At 42.3% G+C, this 21,588-nt stretch overlaps 1 protein-coding gene across 12 annotated transcripts in view; it reads right to left on the bottom strand.

The window, feature by feature from the left end:
* LOC110504497 (neuroblast differentiation-associated protein AHNAK) overlaps positions 1 to 21,588 on the bottom strand; it is a 54,944-nt gene that overhangs the window by 10,940 nt on the left and 22,416 nt on the right. For 11 of the 12 annotated variants that reach the window (XM_036970323.1, XM_036970329.1, XM_036970330.1 and 8 more), the window contains exons 3-6: positions 11,780 to 11,839; positions 10,708 to 10,865; positions 10,287 to 10,516; positions 46 to 9,802 (exon numbers count right to left, since the gene is read on the bottom strand). In XM_036970323.1, coding sequence (XP_036826218.1) covers positions 46 to 9,802; positions 10,287 to 10,516; positions 10,708 to 10,864 — 10,144 coding nt within the window. In that variant the 5' untranslated portion in view covers position 10,865; positions 11,780 to 11,839. The remainder of the gene's footprint in view (positions 1 to 45; positions 9,803 to 10,286; positions 10,517 to 10,707; positions 10,866 to 11,779; positions 11,840 to 21,588) is intronic. The other variant, XM_036970333.1, reaches the window with a different exon arrangement.

Genomic DNA, 21,588 nt, shown 5'->3' with positions numbered 1-21,588 from the left:
TTGATGGCATCTTGAATTTTGGCCCTTTGATTTTTCCATCTGAACCTTCAATGTCAAGTTCTGGACCTTTAATGTCCACTTTGGGCGATTTGATGTCTATATCAGCTGTTGGCAGGTTAACATCAACATCTGCACCCTCCAATTTAGGACCTTTGAATCCAAATGATGGCATCTTCATCTTTGGCATCTTAAATCCTCCTGAACCTTCAATGTCAAGATCTGGCCCCTCTATGTCTACTTTGGGTGCTTTGAGGTCTCCTTCTATCTTGGGCCCTGACACGTCGAAATCTCCCGTCATCTTTGGACCTTTTAGGTTGAAATCCACATCAGGCATGGAGATCTTCGGTCCTGAAATTGATGGCATCTTGAATTTTGGCCCTTTGATTTTTCCATCTGGACCTTCAATGTTAAGATCTGGACCTTCAATGTCTACTTTGGGTGCTTTAAGTTCTCCTGACATATCAACATCTCCCTTCATCTTGGGACCTTTCAGATTGAAGTCCATATCAGGCATGGAGATCTTCGGTCCTGATATTGACGGCATCTTGAATTTTGGCCCTTTGATTTTTCCATCTGGACCTTCAATGTTAAGATCTGGACCTTCAATGTCTACTTTGGGTGCTTTAAGTTCTCCTGACATATCAACATCTCCCTTCATGTTGGGACCTTTCAGATTGAAGTCCACATCAGGCATGGAGATCTTTGGTCCTGACATTGACGGCATCTTGAATTTCGGCCCTTTGATTTTACCATCAGGGCCTTCAATGTCCAGTTCTGGACCTTTGATGTCCACTTTTGGCGCTTTGATGTCTATATCAGCTTTTGGTAGGTTAACATCAACATCTGGACCCTCCAATTTAGGACCTTTAAATCCGAAAGACGGCATCTTCATCTTTGGCATCTTAAATCCTCCTGAACCTTCAATGTCAAGTTCTGGACCTTTAATGTCCACTTTGGGCGATTTGATGTCTATATCAGCTGTTGGCAGGTTAACATCAACATCTGCACCCTCCAATTTAGGACCTTTGAATCCAAATGATGGCATCTTCATCTTTGGCATCTTAAATCCTCCTGAACCTTCAATGTCAAGATCTGGCCCCTCTATGTCTACTTTGGGTGCTTTGAGGTCTCCTTCTATCTTGGGCCCTGACACGTCGAAATCTCCCTTCATCTTTGGACCTTTTAGGTTGAAATCCACATCAGGCATGGAGATCTTCGGTCCTGAAATTGATGGCATCTTGAATTTTGGCCCTTTGATTTTTCCATCTGGACCTTCAATGTTAAGATCTGGACCTTCAATGTCTACTTTGGGTGCTTTAAGTTCTCCTGACATGTCAACATCTCCCTTCATCTTGGGACCTTTCAGATTGAAGTCCATATCAGGCATGGAGATCTTCGGTCCTGATATTGACGGCATCTTGAATTTTGGCCCTTTGATTTTTCCATCTGGACCTTCAATGTTAAGATCTGGACCTTCAATGTCTACTTTGGGTGCTTTAAGTTCTCCTGACATATCAACATCTCCCTTCATCTTGGGACCTTTCAGATTGAAGTCCACATCAGGCATGGAGATCTTTGGTCCTGACATTGACGGCATCTTGAATTTCGGCCCTTTGATTTTACCATCAGGGCCTTCAATGTCCAGTTCTGGACCTTTGATGTCCACTTTTGGCGCTTTGATGTCTATATCAGCTTTTGGTAGGTTAACATCAACATCTGGACCCTCCAATTTAGGACCTTTAAATCCGAAAGACGGCATCTTCATCTTTGGCATCTTAAATCCTCCTGAACCTTCAATGTCAAGTTCTGGACCTTTAATGTCCACTTTGGGCGATTTGATGTCTATATCAGCTGTTGGCAGGTTAACATCAACATCTGCACCCTCCAATTTAGGACCTTTGAATCCAAATGATGGCATCTTCATCTTTGGCATCTTAAATCCTCCTGAACCTTCAATGTCAAGATCTGGCCCCTCTATGTCTACTTTGGGTGCTTTGAGGTCTCCTTCTATCTTGGGCCCTGACACGTCGAAATCTCCCGTCATCTTTGGACCTTTTAGGTTGAAATCCACATCAGGCATGGAGATCTTCGGTCCTGAAATTGATGGCATCTTGAATTTTGGCCCTTTGATTTTTCCATCTGGACCTTCAATGTTAAGATCTGGACCTTCAATGTCTACTTTGGGTGCTTTAAGTTCTCCTGACATATCAACATCTCCCTTCATCTTGGGACCTTTCAGATTGAAGTCCATATCAGGCATGGAGATCTTCGGTCCTGATATTGACGGCATCTTGAATTTTGGCCCTTTGATTTTTCCATCTGGACCTTCAATGTTAAGATCTGGACCTTCAATGTCTACTTTGGGTGCTTTAAGTTCTCCTGACATATCAACATCTCCCTTCATCTTGGGACCTTTCAGATTGAAGTCCACATCAGGCATGGAGATCTTTGGTCCTGACATTGACGGCATCTTGAATTTCGGCCCTTTGATTTTACCATCAGGGCCTTCAATGTCCAGTTCTGGACCTTTGATGTCCACTTTTGGCGCTTTGATGTCTATATCAGCTTTTGGTAGGTTAACATCAACATCTGGACCCTCCAATTTAGGACCTTTAAATCCGAAAGACGGCATCTTCATCTTTGGCATCTTAAATCCTCCTGAACCTTCAATGTCAAGTTCTGGACCTTTAATGTCCACTTTAGGCGATTTGATGTCTATATCAGCTGTTGGCAGGTTAACATCAACATCTGCACCCTCCAATTTAGGACCTTTGAATCCAAATGATGGCATCTTCATCTTTGGCATCTTAAATCCTCCTGAACCTTCAATGTCAAGATCTGGCCCCTCTATGTCTACTTTGGGTGCTTTGAGGTCTCCTTCTATCTTGGGCCCTGACACGTCGAAATCTCCCTTCATCTTTGGACCTTTTAGGTTGAAATCCACATCAGGCATGGAGATCTTCGGTCCTGAAATTGATGGCATCTTGAATTTTGGCCCTTTGATTTTTCCATCTGGACCTTCAATGTCAAGATCTGGACCTTCAATGTCTACTTTGGGTGCTTTAAGTTCTCCTGACATATCAATATCTCCCTTCATCTTGGGACCTTTCAGATTGAAGTCCACATCAGGCATGGAGATCTTTGGTCCTGACATTGACGGCATCTTGAATTTCGGCCCTTTGATTTTACCATCAGGGCCTTCAATGTCCAGTTCTGGACCTTTGATGTCCACTTTTGGCGCTTTGATGTCTATATCAGCTTTTGGTAGGTTAACATCAACATCTGGACCCTCCAATTTAGGACCTTTAAATCCGAAAGACGGCATCTTCATCTTTGGCATCTTAAATCCTCCTGAACCTTCAATGTCAAGTTCTGGACCTTTAATGTCCACTTTGGGCGATTTGATGTCTATATCAGCTGTTGGCAGGTTAACATCAACATCTGCACCCTCCAATTTAGGACCTTTGAATCCAAATGATGGCATCTTCATCTTTGGCATCTTAAATCCTCCTGAACCTTCAATGTCAACATTTGGACCTTCAATGTCTACTTTGGGTGCTTTGAGGTCTCCTTCTATCTTGGGCCCTGACACATCGAAATCTCCTTTCATCTTTGGACCTTTCAGATTGAAGTCCACATCAGGCATGGAGATCTTCGGTCCTGAAATTGATGGCATCTTGAATGTTGGCCCTTTGATTTTTCCATCTGGACCTTCAATGTTAAGATCTGGACCTTCAATGTCTACTTTGGGTGCTTTAAGTTCTCCTGACATATCAACATCTCCCTTCATCTTGGGACCTTTCAGATTGAAGTCCACATCAGGCATGGAGATCTTTGGTCCTGACATTGACGGCATCTTGAATTTCGGCCCTTTGATTTTACCATCAGGGCCTTTAATGTCCAGTTCTGGACCTTTGATGTCCACTTTTGGCGCTTTGATGTCTATATCAGCTTTTGGTAGGTTAACATCAACATCTGGACCCTCCAATTTAGGACCTTTAAATCCGAAAGACGGCATCTTCATCTTTGGCATCTTAAATCCTCCTGAACCTTCAATGTCAAGTTCTGGACCTTTAATGTCCACTTTGGGCGATTTGATGTCTATATCAGCTGTTGGCAGGTTAACATCAACATCTGCACCCTCCAATTTAGGACCTTTGAATCCAAATGATGGCATCTTCATCTTTGGCATCTTAAATCCTCCTGAACCTTCAATGTCAACATCTGGCCCTTCAATGTCTACTTTGGGTGCTTTGAGGTCTCCTTCTATCTTGGGCCCTGAAACATCGATATCTCCTTTCATCTTTGGACCTTTCAGATTGAAGTCCACATCAGGCATGGAGATCTTCGGTCCTGAAATTGATGGCATCTTGAATTTTGGCCCTTTGATTTTTCCATCTGGACCTTCAATTTCAAGATCTGGACCTTCAATGTCTACTTTGGGTGCTTTAAGTTCTCCTGACATATCAACATCTCCCTTCATCTTGGGACCTTTCAGATTGAAGTCCATATCAGGCATGGAGATCTTCGGTCCTGATATTGACGGCATCTTGAATTTTGGCCCTTTGATTTTTCCATCTGGACCTTCAATGTTAAGATCTGGACCTTCAATGTCTACTTTGGGTGCTTTAAGTTCTCCTGACATATCAACATCTCCCTTCATCTTGGGACCTTTCAGATTGAAGTCCACATCAGGCATGGAGATCTTTGGTCCTGACATTGACGGCATCTTGAATTTCGGCCCTTTGATTTTACCATCAGGGCCTTCAATGTCCAGTTCTGGACCTTTGATGTCCACTTTTGGCGCTTTGATGTCTATATCAGCTTTTGGTAGGTTAACATCAACATCTGGACCCTCCAATTTAGGACCTTTAAATCCGAAAGACGGCATCTTCATCTTTGGCATCTTAAATCCTCCTGAACCTTCAATGTCAAGTTCTGGACCTTTAATGTCCACTTTGGGCGATTTGATGTCTATATCAGCTGTTGGCAGGTTAACATCAACATCTGCACCCTCCAATTTAGGACCTTTGAATCCAAATGATGGCATCTTCATCTTTGGCATCTTAAATCCTCCTGAACCTTCAATGTAAAGATCTGGCCCCTCTATGTCTACTTTGGGTGCTTTGAGGTCTCCTTCTATCTTGGGCCCTGAAACATCGATATCTCCTTTCATCTTTGGACCTTTCAGATTGAAGTCCACATCGGGCATGGAGATCTTCGGTCCTGAAATTGATGGCATCTTGAATTTTGGCCCTTTGATTTTTCCATCTGGACCTTCAATTTCAAGATCTGGACCTTCAATGTCTACTTTGGGTGCTTTAAGTTCTCCTGACATATCAACATCTCCCTTCATCTTGGGACCTTTCAGATTGAAGTCCATATCAGGCATGGAGATCTTCGGTCCTGATATTGTTGGCATCTTGAATTTTGGCCCTTTGATTTTTCCATCTGGACCTTCAATGTCAAGATCTGGACCTTCAATGTCTACTTTGGGTGCTTTAAGTTCTCCTGACATATCAACATCTCCCTTCATCTTGGGACCTTTCAGATTGAAGTCCACATCAGGCATGGAGATCTTTGGTCCTGACATTGACGGCATCTTGAATTTCGGCCCTTTGATTTTACCATCAGGGCCTTCAATGTCCAGTTCTGGACCTTTGATGTCCACTTTTGGCGCTTTGATGTCTATATCAGCTTTTGGTAGGTTAACATCAACATCTGGACCCTCCAATTTAGGACCTTTAAATCCGAAAGACGGCATCTTCATCTTTGGCATCTTAAATCCTCCTGAACCTTCAATGTCAAGTTCTGGACCTTTAATGTCCACTTTGGGCGATTTGATGTCTATATCAGCTGTTGGCAGGTTAACATCAACATCTGCACCCTCCAATTTAGGACCTTTGAATCCAAATGATGGCATCTTCATCTTTGGCATCTTAAATCCTCCTGAACCTTCAATGTCAAGATCTGGCCCCTCTATGTCTACTTTGGGTGCTTTGAGGTCTCCTTCTATCTTGGGCCCTGAAACATCGATATCTCCTTTCATCTTTGGACCTTTCAGATTGAAGTCCACATCGGGCATGGAGATCTTCGGTCCTGAAATTGATGGCATCTTGAATTTTGGCCCTTTGATTTTTCCATCTGGACCTTCAATTTCAAGATCTGGACCTTCAATGTCTACTTTGGGTGCTTTAAGTTCTCCTGACATATCAACATCTCCCTTCATCTTGGGACCTTTCAGATTGAAGTCCATATCAGGCATGGAGATCTTCGGTCCTGATATTGTTGGCATCTTGAATTTTGGCCCTTTGATTTTTCCATCTGGACCTTCAATGTCAAGATCTGGACCTTCAATGTCTACTTTGGGTGCTTTAAGTTCTCCTGACATATCAACATCTCCCTTCATCTTGGGACCTTTCAGATTGAAGTCCACATCAGGCATGGAGATCTTTGGTCCTGACATTGACGGCATCTTGAATTTCGGCCCTTTGATTTTACCATCAGGGCCTTCAATGTCCAGTTCTGGACCTTTGATGTCCACTTTTGGCGCTTTGATGTCTATATCAGCTTTTGGTAGGTTAACATCAACATCTGGACCCTCCAATTTAGGACCTTTAAATCCGAAAGACGGCATCTTCATCTTTGGCATCTTAAATCCTCCTGAACCTTCAATGTCAAGTTCTGGACCTTTAATGTCCACTTTGGGCGATTTGATGTCTATATCAGCTGTTGGCAGGTTAACATCAACATCTGCACCCTCCAATTTAGGACCTTTGAATCCAAATGATGGCATCTTCATCTTTGGCATCTTAAATCCTCCTGAACCTTCAATGTCAACATCTGGACCTTCAATGTCTACTTTGGGCGCTGTTGTATCTCCTTTTATCTTTGGCACTGACACATTCACATCACCCTTCATCTTTGGCCCTTTAAGATTGATGTCCATGTCAGGCATTGAGATCTTTGGTCCTGATATGGAAGGAATCTTGAATTGTGGGCCCTTGATTTTTCCATCAGGGCCTTCAATGTCCAGTTCTGGACCTTTGATGTCAACGTTGGGTCCCTTTATTTCAATGTCACCTTTAGGTAGTTTGACATCCACATCTGGACCCTCCAATTCAGGACCTTTGATTCCAAAAGACGGCATCTTCATCTTTGGCATCTTAAATCCTCCTGAACCTTCAATGTCCAGTTCTGGACCTTTAATGTCCACTTTGGGCGCTTTGATGTCTATATCAGCTGTTGGCAGGTTAACATCAACATCTGGACCCTCCAGTTTGGGACCTTTGAATCCAAATGATGGCATCTTCATCTTTGGCATCTTAAATCCTCCTGAACCTTCAATGTCAAGATCTGGCCCCTCTATGTCTACTTTGGGTGCTTTGAGGTCTCCTTCTATCTTGGGCCCTGACACGTCGAAATCTCCCTTCATCTTTGAACCTTTTAGGTTGAAATCCACATCAGGCATAGAGATCTTTGGTCCTGATATTGATGGCATCTTGAATTTTGGCCCTTTGATTTTTCCATCTGGACCTTCAATGTCAAGATCTGGACCTTCAATGTCTACTTTGGGTGCTTTAAGTTCTCCTGACATATCAACATCTCCCTTCATCTTGGGACCTTTCAGATTGAAGTCCACATCAGGCATGGAGATCTTTGGTCCTGACATTGACGGCATCTTGAATTTCGGCCCTTTGATTTTACCATCAGGGCCTTCAATGTCAATTTCTGGACCTTTAATGTCCGCTTTTGGCGCTTTGATGTCTATATCAGCTTTTGGTAGGTTAACATCAACATCTGGACCCTCCAATTTAGGACCTTTGAATCCAAATGATGGCATCTTCATCTTTGGCATCTTAAATCCTCCTGAACCTTCAATGTCAACATCTGGACCTTCAATTTCTACTTTGGGCGCTGTTGTATCTCCTTTTATCTTTGGCACTGACACATTCACATCACCCTTCATCTTTGGCCCTTTAAGATTGATGTCCATGTCAGGCATTGAGATCTTTGGTCCTGATATGGAAGGCATCTTGAATTGTGGGCCCTTGATTTTTCCATCTGGACCTTCAATGTCCAGTTCTGGACCTTTGATGTCAACGTTGGGTCCCTTTATTTCAATGTCACCTTTAGGTAGTTTGACATCCACATCTGGACCCTCCAGTTTAGGACCTTTGATTCCAAAAGACGGCATCTTCATCTTTGGCATCTTAAATCCTCCTGAACCTTCAATGTCAAGTTCTGGACCTTTAATGTCTACTTTGGGTGATTTGAGGTCTCCTTCTATCTTGGGCCCTGACACATCAAAATCTCCTTTCATCTTTGGACCTTTCAGGTTGAAGTCCACATCGGGCATTGAGATGTTTGGTCCGGATGTTGTCGGCATCTTGAATTTTGACCCTTTGATTTTACCATCTGGACCTTCAATGTCCAGTTCTGGACCTTTAATTTCTACTTTGGGAGGCTTGATGTCAATGTCGGTTTTTGGTAGGTTGACATCCACATAAGGACCCTCACGTCCCGCTTCTTTGATTCCAAATGATGGTATCTTTACTTTGGGTATCTTGAAACCTCCTTCTGGATCATGAACATCAACACTTGAAACTTTAATGTCTACTTTAGGTGCTTTGATATCAATACCACCTATCTTTTTTCCTTCTTTAACATTCATCGATGGGGCTGATACATCTACATCTACCCCGGGAACCGAAACATCTACACTACCCTTCACCTTCGGTAGTTTAACATCTCCATCGCTTTCTGTACCTGCAATGTTCAGTCCAAATGATGGCATTTTGAAGCCACCTTTGAGTTTGCTTTCATTTTCAATGGTTGTTCCTTTTACCGATGGTCCTTTTACAGACGTTTTCACTGAGCCAGACTCCTTTATGCCTGGGTTATTGATGTCAAGTGTTTGCGCTCTTATGTCTGTTGATATCTTGCCTCCATTCAACCCTGCATCAATGCCTGGCATGCTGGGTAAGGAAACCCCACCCTGGTTGCCTCCGGAGTGACCTACGCTCCCAGACCCTCTCACCTGTTGATCACTAATAGTTATTCCAGGTACTGAACCTCCGACCCTACCCTGCCAGTCTGCACTGCCTCTACCAGGCAAATGAACGTCTACTCCTCTCACCTCCCCTTTACCCATTGTTATGGAGCTGGAGGAAATATTTGTTGTTGGTGCCGTGACATTGACTGATCCTGCCTGGTAGTCAGCTGAGTCACCTGAAACCTGAAAGCCCCCCTGCTCCCCCTGCTGACCCCCTCTATAGAGGCCGAACTCCCGCTGACCCTTCACCCCCGACATTCCAAAGCTAGGTCCTTTGAATCTGATCCCTGCTGCTCCACCATCTCCGCCCTCTATCTCCCTCGTTACAGTGGTGGTCTTCACCCCTCCAGTGCTCCAGTGCTTCTCAGAAGAGCTAGTTACATGCGGCCCAGTGAAGGAAACACCATCACCTCCTAGTTCAAAATCACCCCCCTCCAATCCACCTCCTACACCTGAAGAGCTTCCGTGTAAAACTCGGATTTGAGACGAGCTGCCCCCTCCTGACTGCTCGTACCGTTGCCCTTTGAACTCTGGCCCGGTGAGCTCAAGCTGCTCGTCCACGCCCCCTGGCATGTCCACAGAGTAGGTAGTGATGCGACGGGTGACGGTGGTGATCGTGCTGCCGTCGGTGCTGGTGCTGCTGTGGCGTTCCGTATGGATGTCCACGCCCTCAGCCAGATCCTCAGACTTCAGTCGGGGCTTAATCTTCTTGGAATATATTCTCTTGTAATCTTCATCCTCCCCACTCTGTTCTCGTCAAAAGAAGGTGAAATCAGTAATCGCAGTAAATAAATAATAATAAATGAATAATAATGATAATAATAATAATAATAAATGTATTACATTAGGTAATAATACTATCGTTGAAAATATACAGTATGAACATTCGATATGGAAGTGAGTATATTTAAGAAGATATGTGTATAGTTTGTTTTCAAGAAGTCTGTGTTCACTAGAGTTGGGGTTCAATTCAATTTCAATTCCAGTGAATTCCGAAAGTAATTCTAATTACAATTCTAAATGTTCCTCGTTACAAAACCATTGAAGATAATTGGAATTCCAGTGTGCTTCCTGAATTGACTGGAAGTGAAATAGAATTGACCCCAATCCTGGTGTTCACATAAAAGCTACTGAAAAGATTATTAAAATCCTGTAAAAGTCCAATCTTTGCCGCACCATCACACAAGTAAATACACTTAACTTTGCTTGCACAGTAAACATAGCTACATACCAGGATACTGCCTTGGCTGGAGCCTCCAAACCTTCCCTTCCCTTCATACGTCAGAGTGCCCATTGGGGATCGGCTGGGTGACAGAGTGCCCATGGGGGAGCGGCATGGTGACTTGTCCTTGTTCTGTAGTTTCAGTCCAACCTTGTGTTTGTTTAAGGTCTTGAGGAGCTCCGCTGTCTCCTCGGAGCTCATGTTGTCAAAATAGATGGTGGCACCCACAATTTGATCACCTTTAGGGGAAGGACACAAGAGAGCATTGATACCATGTTAAAATCCGTAGAGCACCTCCCTGGTAGATCAAACAAATCTTACTGTATATCAACTTGCATCAATTATAAGATATCAGGAGCTTAAGTAACTGTATAAATTAATTAAGTTCATGAATACCTTACAGAAGAGCAATGCTAACTCCGTTACATACCCTCGTGTACTCTTCCAGTGCGTCCAGCAGGCGACTCCATTTTCACCTCTTTGACATAGATCTCTCCTTCACCTGACTGCTCAAGGGTCATTCCCTGTTTCTCTGGACCCGACCAGTCAGAGAAGAGCACCTCCCTGGTTTCCTCCTCTTCAGCCATCCTTTAATAACGATATATGTTCAATAGGGCTTTTTCAATACAAGAAGAATCTCAAAGATGCTTTGAAGAACAACAACATTAAGTTAGTTCATGGGCTGGACTTTAGAGAAGGGAGAGAGAAGGTAGGGGAGAAAGAAGGAGAGGGGGAGAGAGAAGGCAGGGAGAGAGAGGGGGGGAGAAGGTGGGGGAGAGAGAGGGGGAGAGGGGGAGAGAGAGAGATAGAGGGGGGAGAGAGAAGGGGGGAGAGAGAGGGGGAGAGATAAGGGGGGAGAAGGTGGGGGAGAGAGAAGGCAGGGAGAGAGAAGGGGGGAGAAGGTGGGGGAGAGAGAGGGAGAGGGGGAGAGAGAAGGCAGGGAGAGAGAGAGGGGGAGAGAGAAGGTGGGGGAGAGAGAGGGGGAGAGAGGGGGGGGAGAAGGGGAGAGAGGGTGAGAGAAGGTGGGGGAGAGAGAGGGGGAGAGATAAGGCGGGGAGAGAGAGAGGGGGAGAAGGGTGAGGGGGGAGATAGAAGGGGGAGAGAGAGAGAAGGCATGGAGAGAGAGAGAGAGAGAGGGGGGGGGGAGAAGGGGAGAGGGGGAGAGAGAAGGGGGAAGAGAGAGAGGTAGAGAGAGAAGGGGAGAGAGAGAGAGAGAGAGAGAGAGAGAGAGAGGTAGAGAGAGAAGGGGAGAGAGAGAGAGAGAGAGAGAGAGAGAGAGAGAGAGAGAGAGAGAGAGAGAGAGAGAGAGAGAGAGAGAGAGAGAGAGGGGGGGAGAAGGGGAGAGGGGGAGAGAGAAGGGGGAAGAGAGAGAGGTAGAGAGAGAAGGGGAGAGAGAGAGAGAGAGAGAGAGAGAGAGAGAAAACAAATCACATGAAATAGAAAATAAAATGCAAACAAAGACTATAGTATTTCTTAAGGTGATTTCTAAGTAGGTGAAATACCTTTGTTTTTCCTTGTCCTTTGCCTATGTTCTGGTGTGGTTTGTTTCTGCCTTGGTTTTACTGAAAAACAAAACATGAGATAACATCAGTACTGTTGATTCATGAACAAGCTACAGCAAACCATTCTGTAAAAAGAAAACCCTGTTAAAATGTGTACAAAATGTAAGGCACCTGACATATTTGCATGTGTATCTGCTTTCATGAAAGCCATGTTTTACCTGTCTCTCACTGCATGGTTACAACAAGTTATTGTTATAATGCAATGGCCAAGATGTATGAAATGGCCATTAGATGGCGCTAAAACTCTGGGTAGGTGAGTAGTACTGCCTTGTCTTATATAACCATCCAATTCTCAGTTCCCTCCATTTCTCTCCTGTGCTGTGTTTTTGTGGAAATTTGGTTGGAGTTGGACTGAGACCACACCCTTACCCTGAGGAAAGCTGCCTGATCCTGAAGCTTACACTCCAATGTCAATACTGAGAACAATGGTGGCTGTAGCTTCCATTCTTTAGACACACACACACACACACACACACACACACGTACACATACATAAACCAAACCTCTTGTTTTGTACACACGGCATCAGGCCCTATAGAAATAGCTCAGTCAAGGTAAGACCAAACTGTCATTTCCCGTGTTTTTATATAGCGCCCCTGATGTGACTCCTGACAGACTTATTTTCTGTCAACGATTTGTTGTGAAATTGACCTGCTCAATTTGTAACTATCGTCACTTTGCTGGGCATTTTCAAGATGTGTTCCAAGGTTGTGAAAGCCTACAAATAATATGTCTGAACTGAGAAGTACATTTAGTAGATTAGTGGATCCTACCCTTTTGATTTCACAGGTTTATCAAGGCAAGTTTTTAGGAAATTAACTGTGACTGCTAAACCCTGTGACGCAACAGACAACATGTTCATGTGTATAGGAGCTGACAAGGTACAAATCTGTCATTCTGCCCCTGAACAGGCAGTTAACCCACTGTTCCTAGGCCGTCATTGAAAATAAGAATTTGTTCTTAACTGACTTGCCTAGTTAAATAAAGGTAAAAATGTTTAAAAAATAAATAAAAATATGCAGCCTGGTCTCAATAGACTAGACGTAACATAGTAAAAGTAAATCTGGGACACTCGAATGAGTACGTTACGGTCGGTATGGTTACGTAAAGATAGAAGGTTACTTAAGGCAACAATATAAAGGAAGCTGGTTGATCAGGGTGGACGGGTAGGGGTAGAACGCAAAAAACATCTAGCGACCCATAAGGTTGCGTGCTCAAAATCTCATCACAGACAAATTTTGCATTTTAGCTAATTAGCGACTTTGCAACTACTTAGCATTTTAGCTCAACCTTCCCCTAACCCTAACCTTAACTTTAAACCTAACCCCTAGAGCTAACATTAGCCGACTAGCTAACGGTAGACACAATGTTTTGCAATTTTGTAACATATTGTACAATTTGTAATTCGTAACATATTGTACGGTATGCAATTCATAACATACTGTATCATACGAATTATAATTTACTTACAGAATAATAACGGAAAATGCTCTTGAGACCACGTTGAGATATAATGCACTTTGACAGGGAGGACAATCAAAAACATACGCAGCTTTATTACTCATCACTTGCACCCTATAATGCTCTCCCCTTTCTCACAATGGAACTGTACCATTTGAAAAGTCAAATATACAGTAGACCTATGTAACGGATGTGAAACGGCTAGCTTAGTTAGCGGTGGTGCTGATGTAACGGATGTGAAATGGCTTGCTAGTTAGCGGTGGTGCTGATGTAACGGATGTGAAACGGCTAGCTAGTTAGCGGTGGTGCTGATGTAAAGGATGTGAAACGGCTAGCTAGTTAGCGGTGGTGCTGATGTAACGGATGTGAAACGGCTAGCTTAGTTAGCGGTGGTGCTGATGTAACGGATGTGAAACGGCTAGCTAGTTAGCGGTGGTGCTGATGTAACGGATGTGAAACGGCTAGCTTAGTTAGCGGTGGTGCTGATGTAATGGATGTGAAACGGCTAGCTAGTTAGCGGTTGGTGCTGATGTAACGGATGTGAAACGGCTAGCTTAGTTAGCGGTGGTGCTGATGTAACGGATGTGAAACGGCTAGCTTAGTTAGCGGTGGTGCTGATGTAACGGATGTGAAACGGCTAGCTTAGTTAGCGGTGGTGCTGATGTAACGGATGTGAAACGGCTAGCTAGTTAGCGGTTGGTGCGCGCTAAATAGCGTTTCAATCGGTGACGTCACCTGCTCTGAGACCTTGAAGTAGTGGTTCCCCTTTGGCTCTGCAAGGGCCGCGGCTTTCGTGGAACGATGGGTAACGATGCTTCGAGGGTGACTGTTGTTAGATGTGTGCAGAGGGTCCCTGGATCGCGCCCCGGTATGGGCGAGGGGACAGTCTAAAGTTATACTGTTACACCTACAAATACAATTTGACAATATTCATAGCCATGGAATTAATGTACTACAGATCACATAAACAAAACAGAATGCTGCAAAATACAACACAGCATGAAAGTGATTTGTTTACATCATTTTACTTGCCAGGGTGAATGCCTGTCCCGTCCAACACACACACACATTGGGGACAGATAACCCGTTGTTTCGTTAATGTCAACTCCTCCAACATCCCACCCCTTTGTAATTACATAATTATGCGTCTGTGCTGTATCAACCTCCACCTACAGCAGACAGCGGAGGCCTATGTTACACCACTGCGTTAGATTCTTGACAGACAATTATGTCCGTTTTTTTCAAAGAGGACACTCTAATTCATCAAGAGGACTGTGTTGTTTGCGTCACCAAATCACACCCTATTCCATACATAGTGCACTACTTTGGGCCAAGGTCCGGGGTGCCATTTGGGACACACGCCTGTGAAGAAGAACTATCCAGTGTCCAGTGTTGAATGTTCATTCCTGACCTTTATGGAAAGAACTTTCCGCTGAATGCTGTACTGTGAGTCAACTTAATCACAGGCGACATTGAACGATCGTGCATTGCACATGAACATGAACATACGGACTTGTATGTTATTCAGTGTGGCTGTATCCATTCGGGGTCCAATGGACTCAGGAGAGATACGTTCACCTAACTTAATTGAATCGAGGCAAATCGGTTTCCTTACTATTTTAAGTTTAGCCAACTCACATTACATTATATAAAAGAGTTATGTGGCTGTATCCATTTGGTCTAATCAATCTATAGAACAGAGTTCCCCGACTGGTGATCCATTTGGTCTAATCAATCTATAGAACAGGGTTCCCCGACTGGTGATCCATTTGGTCTAATCAATCTATAGAACAGGGTTCCCCGACTGGTGATCCATTTGGTCTAATCAATCTATAGAACAGGGTTCCCCGACTGGTGATCCATTTGGTCTAATCAATCTATAGAACAGGGTTCCCCGACTGGTGATCCATTTGGTCTAATCAATCTATAGAACAGGGTTCCCCGACTGGTGATCCATTTGGTCCAATCAACCCAAACAGTAGGATTCAGCAGGGTGGTTGTATTTGGTCTAATCAACCCATACAGTAGGATTCAGCAGGGTGGTTGTATTTGGTCTAATCAACCCATACAGTAGCATTCAGCAGGGTGGTTGTATTTGGTCCAATCAACCCATACAGTAGGATTCAGCAGGGTGGTTGTATTTGGGCACCCATGTTTTTTTAACATTTTCATTGTTGGACACACACACACGACACAAATCACCAGGATATCAGCTCCAAGTATTCCCACGTATAATAGAGAGACACGTGATCTTATACAAATGTAAGCAAGGTTTGAAATAATTACGTTTTAGTCAAATATTATATCCGTTTGGGCTTCTTGCAGTCCATTTGCAGTCTACAAATGATTTGTAATTATGTACCCCTGACCATGCGCTCAAGTCTATCAACAGGATATAACAAAAGCAACAGGATATGAGTCATGCCACTGAGTGATTATCTCTGTTTTCATTGAGTTGTCATAACCACAAAGCAAGCAAGGAGGGAACCAGGGAAGTCACAACTAGGAATCCAACAAGTTTTCTCAATCTTTATCTCACAATCGTGGGATCACAATTGAGAATACCGCAAAGCACTTTTGTTGTTGTTGTTGTTTTGTTGCCATGATCACATGGTGTTTTCTTGATTTGTTTTGTGTCATTTTCCCCCATTGGTTTGATCTCCTTACCTCCTAATCGTATTTACTGTCACATTTACTGCCACAGCACTAGAGCACTATGGGTAACTGGGAATCTAGGCAGGGAATAGGGTGCCATTTGGGACGCAGAGGAGACTAGAGGTGGAGAACACCTCAGACAGCATACTAAACTGGTGATCCATTTGGTCTAATCAATCTATAGAAGAGGGAACACGTTCCATTTAAAAAATATATATATATATATATATATATATATATATTGTTTATTTAACTTTAGTCTATTATCTATTTTATTATCTATTTCCCAAGGCAATAATTTAACAGGACTTCAATTTAACAAGCCCTTAAATTGAATTGAGACAGAGAGAGAGAGAGAGAGAGAGAGAGAGAGAGAGAGAGAGAGAGAGAGAGAGAGAGAGAGAGAGAGAGAGAGAGAGAGAACCCACACTCCTTCGCTCCAAGCCAACACCCACTGTCAGATTCCTGCGGTGCTCAGATTAGACACTCAGATCAGACACACTAATTCAAATGTCTGTCGTCTGTCTGAGTTTCTCTGAGGAGAGGGATGGAATCCAGAAAATCTCTCTGAGACTGTGTCATTGTTAACTTATTGCCATGGGCATCATGCGTGTTGTTACCAGTCACATCTGATCTACATCTAGATATAGATAGAGTATGCTGTATTTAGTATGCTGTATTTAGTATGCTGCATTTAGTATGCTGCATTTAGTGTGCTGTATTTAGTATGCTGCATTTAGTATGCTGTATTTAGTATGCTGCATTTAGTATGCTGCATTTAGTATGCTGCATTTAGTATGCTGTATTTAGTATGCTGCATTTAGTGTGCTGTATTTAGTATGCTGCATTTAGTATGCTGCATTTAGTATGCTGCATTTAGTATGCTGCATTTAGTACGCTGTATTTAGTATGCTGTATTTAGTATGCTGCATTTAGTATGCTGCATTTAGTACGCTGCATTTAGTGTGCTGCATTTAGTATGCTGCATTTAGTATGCTGTATTTAGTATGCTGCATTTAGTATGCTGCATTTAGTATGCTCTATTAGCCTATATGTTTGACTAACAGCTAGGCTATATGCACAGTGAATGGTGCATAAATAGGCTAAATCCAGAATGGCACCGTATTCATTATATAGCGCACTACTTTTAGCCCTATGGGCCCTGGTCAAAAGTAGTGCACTATATAGGACATAGGGTGCCATTCTGGTCAAAAGTAGTGCACTATATAGGACATAGGGTGCCATTCTGGTCAAAAGTAGTGCACTATATAGGACATAGGGTGCCATTCTGGTCAAAAGTAGTGCACTATATGGGACATAGGGTGCCATTCTGGTCAAAAGTAGTGCACTATATGGGACATAGGGTGCCATTCTGGTCAAAAGTAGTGCACTATATGGGACATAGGGTGCCATTCTGGTCAAAAGTAGTGCACTATATAGGACATAGGGTGCCATTCTGGTCAAAAGTAGTGCACTATATAGGACATAGGGTGCCATTCTGGTCAAAAGTAGTGCACTATATAGGACATAGGGTGCCATTCTGGTCAAAAGTAGTGCACTATATGGGACATAGGGTGCCATTACGGATGGAACCACAGTCTCTTATTAAGTACCCTCCAGCTGTTTATCTCTTCCTTTCCTATGTGTCAGAATGGTGCAGGTAACAATCTGTTAATACTATGTTCTGTAGTGACTACAGGTAACAATCTGTTAATACTATGTTCTGTAGTGACTACAGGTAACAATCTGTTAATACTATGTTCTGTAGTGACTACAGGTAACAATCTGTTAATACTATGTTCTGTAGTGACTACAGGTAACAATCTGTTAATACTATGTTCTGTAGTGACTACAGGTAACAATCTGTTAATACTATGTTCTGTAGTGACTACAGGTAACAATCTGTTAATACTATGTTCTGTAGTGACTACAGGTAACAATCTGTTAATACTATGTTCTGTAGTGACTACAGGTAACAATCTGTTAATACTATGTTCTGTAGTGACTACAGGTAACAATCTGTTAATACTATGTTCTGTAGTGACTACAGGTAACAATCTGTTAATACTATGTTCTGTAGTGACTACAGGTAACAATCTGTTAATACTATGTTCTGTAGTGACTACAGGTAACAATCTGTTAATACTATGTTCTGTAGTGACTACAGGTAACAATCTGTTAATACTATGTTCTGTAGTGACTACAGGTAACAATCTGTTAATACTATGTTCTGTAGTGACTACAGGTAACAATCTGTTAATACTATGTTCTGTAGTGACTACAGGTAACAATCTGTTAATACTATGTTCTGTAGTGACTACAGGTAACAATCTGTTAATTCTGTTCTATGGCTTCACTTGCTATATGTCTCCATAGATCTATGGCTTAATTTGCTATATGTCTCCATAGATCTATGTCTTCATTTGCTATATGTCTCCATAGATCTATGGCTTCATTTGCTATTTGTCTCCATAGATCTATGGCTTCATTTGCTATATGTCTCCATAGATCTATGGCTTCATTTGCTATTTGTCTCCATAGATCTATGGCTTAATTTGCTATATGTCTCCATAGATCTATGGCTTCATTTGCTTTATGTCTCCATAGATCTATGGCTTCACTTGCTATATGCCTCCATAGATATATGGCTTCACTTTCTATATGTCTCCATAGATCTATGGCTTCATTTGCTATATGTCTCCATAGATCTATGGCTTCATTTGCTATATGTCTCCATAGATCTATGGCTTCATTTGCTATATGTCTCCATAGATCTATGGCTTCACTTGCTATATGTCTCCATAGATATATGGCTTCATTTGCTATATGTCTCCATAGATCTATGGCTTCATTTGCTATATGTCTCCATAGATCTATGGCTTCACTTGCTATATGTCTCCATAGATATATGGCTTCATTTGCTATATGTCTCCATAGATCTATGGCTTCATTTGCTATATGTCTCCATAGATCTATGGCTTCATTTGCTATATGTCTCCATATATCTATGGCTTAATTTGCTATATGTCTCCATAGATCTATGGCTTCATTTGCTATATGTCTCCATAGATCTATGGCTTCACTTGCTATATGCCTCCATAGATATATGGCTTCATTTGCTATATGTCTCCATAGATCTATGGCTTCACTTGCTATATGCCTCCATAGATATATGGCTTCATTTGCTATATGTCTCCATAGATCTATGAAATAAACATGCATATGTTCCCCTGTCCATAGACTATCTTGCCTAATTCCATATTTGCAAGCACAAGCACACACACGCACACACACACACACACACACACAAAAGTTTGAATCTGCGCCTTGTACCACTCTCCCTCACCACTACACTCATATAAAATGTATGCCTGCTATCATTACATAAACAAGGAGAGGTGTTAAAAATATATAATTTTCCATTCCATCTTTTCAAGTTATTTTACAGTACTGGTGTCTGTATTGGCAAAGTATCTGGCTAACAACGGCAGGTCAAGTCTGGTGTAGTAGTTGATAAATGACTAAACATGACAGTGATAATAATATATATATATATATATATTAATATTTTAAGCTACTTTTAAAGTAAATTACCTGCAGTCAACTTGTGCAATACATTAGAAGATAAAGAAGATCACGTTCTTAATTATACGTCACATTATAAAGCTTACCCATAGTACCCAGTCACATGGTGTTTGTTTACAAGCAACTACAGAGCGACAAGGAGCCTTGTTAGTCATGCACTATTGTGCAGCACATGCCAGGTGATCTATATATGTTTTGTTTTATTTAAAGTGGAGCTCGATAGTCCTAGATTTATCTCGGTCTTGTCAGCCTTTTATCTCTGAAACATCAAATTCCTTATACAAAAGAGCAGAAAATTAGCAATTGATTTTCCCCTCTACTTTCTCTCAGTATTGTCATTCTATAGTCTAATTGAAGGTCAGTGTTGGTTTCCTTTCCCTCTCAGTATTGTCATTCTATAGTCTAATTGAGGTCAGTGTTTGGTTTCCTTTCCCTCTCAGCCTATTTTTTGTTTGTTTTTTAACTAGGCAAGTCAGTTAAGAACAAATTCTTATTTACAATGGCGGCCTAGCCAGGCCAATTATGCACCGCCCTATGGGACTCCCAATCACGGCCGGATGTAATAAAGCCCTTGATTCAAACCAGGGACTGTAGTGACACCTCTTCCACAGAGATACAGTGCCTTAGACTGCTGCGCCACTCGGGAGCTACAGTACATAATTCACAACTAAATGTTTGCCAGCTAGATATTATAACTATTAAGTTAACTGTCTAAAATATGCTTAATGTTCTGCAGTTGTGAATTTGGTTTACTAACTAGTAGTTATCTGGTTGGTTAGCTTCTTGAAAAATGAAGCTTCTCTTTGTAACAGCAGAGAATCCCCTCCTGAATAAAGAACCATGCTGTCTAATATTTGTTATGAGCAGCAAACTGTGAGATGCATTTTTTTAGTTACTTGTATAACTTTATGGGCTGAGATGTTTGTCCTGCAAAACAGAGACTGTATGAAATGTCCGTAATGCACACGTTAGCATTTAGCTAGCATTTCCTATAGGTTTTGACATGTACTTGTTAGCATTGCTAACCTTATGATTACAGAGACTCAGTGGGGTTTGAAAAAAGTGCCCCTTTTTTAAATGTATTTTTTATATGATTTCTCATTATTTCTCTTTTCTCTCGGCATTGTTGAGAAGGGTCGTACGTAAGAATTTCACTGTTAGTCCACACCTGTTGTTTACCAAGCATGTGACAAATCAAATGTTGATTTTTGATTTGATATAAACATGGGAACACAGAGAAGAAGACAAGACAGAAAATACAGTATGAACAATGTTTACGTCAAAGATGGCGTTGTCTCTTCCCTTGCAATGAAAACCCTCTCTCTCTCTCTCTCTCTCTCTCTCTCTCCCATCCCTCCTTCTCTGCCCCTCTCTCTCTCCCCATCCCTCCCTTTCTGCCCCTCTCTCCATCCCTCCATTTCTCTTTGGCTCTCTTTTCAGGTATGCACATGCTTTCTAAACAGAGCCCCACAGTGGAGGTGTCATAATACCCATAAAACCTAGCGGTCAAACAGGGAAATGGTTCCAATAGTTGTTCCACCCTTCCATTTTTCCCCATAGGGTATTTTAGAAACATTTCAAATAAGAGCTGTGTTTCGTGTAGTCTTACCCTGGCGTGACGTTTTGGTAACCATGGAAATCTCTCCAGGACAAGGTGACTATATAGCTGGCACCTTTGCTATCAGGTATTGTGCCAACTTACTAAAACTTGCAATACACAGTTCCCAGAATTGTACATTTAAATAAATGTAGCCAATTTATTAATTACTACATTTAATTAACATGAAATAGTTGATCCAGAGATTCTTCCCTTTTCCCATCGAGTCGTCAGTCCCCTCCAGAGCATCATGGTATTTGTAGTTCTTTATGATAGCCACATTAGCAGCTAATTAACATTTCAGTTTTGGAGGGGGTAAATACAAACAAATATATTGTTTCTAAAATCCCCTATGGGAAATATATGGAATGGTGGAAAAACAATTGGAACCATTTCCCTGTACAACCGCTAGGTTTTATGAGGGGTATTATGAATCATACTACAGGTACTC

Source organism: Oncorhynchus mykiss, chromosome 31 (genome assembly GCF_013265735.2).
Source record: "Oncorhynchus mykiss isolate Arlee chromosome 31, USDA_OmykA_1.1, whole genome shotgun sequence".
NCBI classification, from domain to species: domain Eukaryota; kingdom Metazoa; phylum Chordata; class Actinopteri; order Salmoniformes; family Salmonidae; genus Oncorhynchus; species Oncorhynchus mykiss.
Note: the sequence above shows the minus strand (reverse complement) of the source record. Positions and strands in the feature narration are given on the sequence as shown.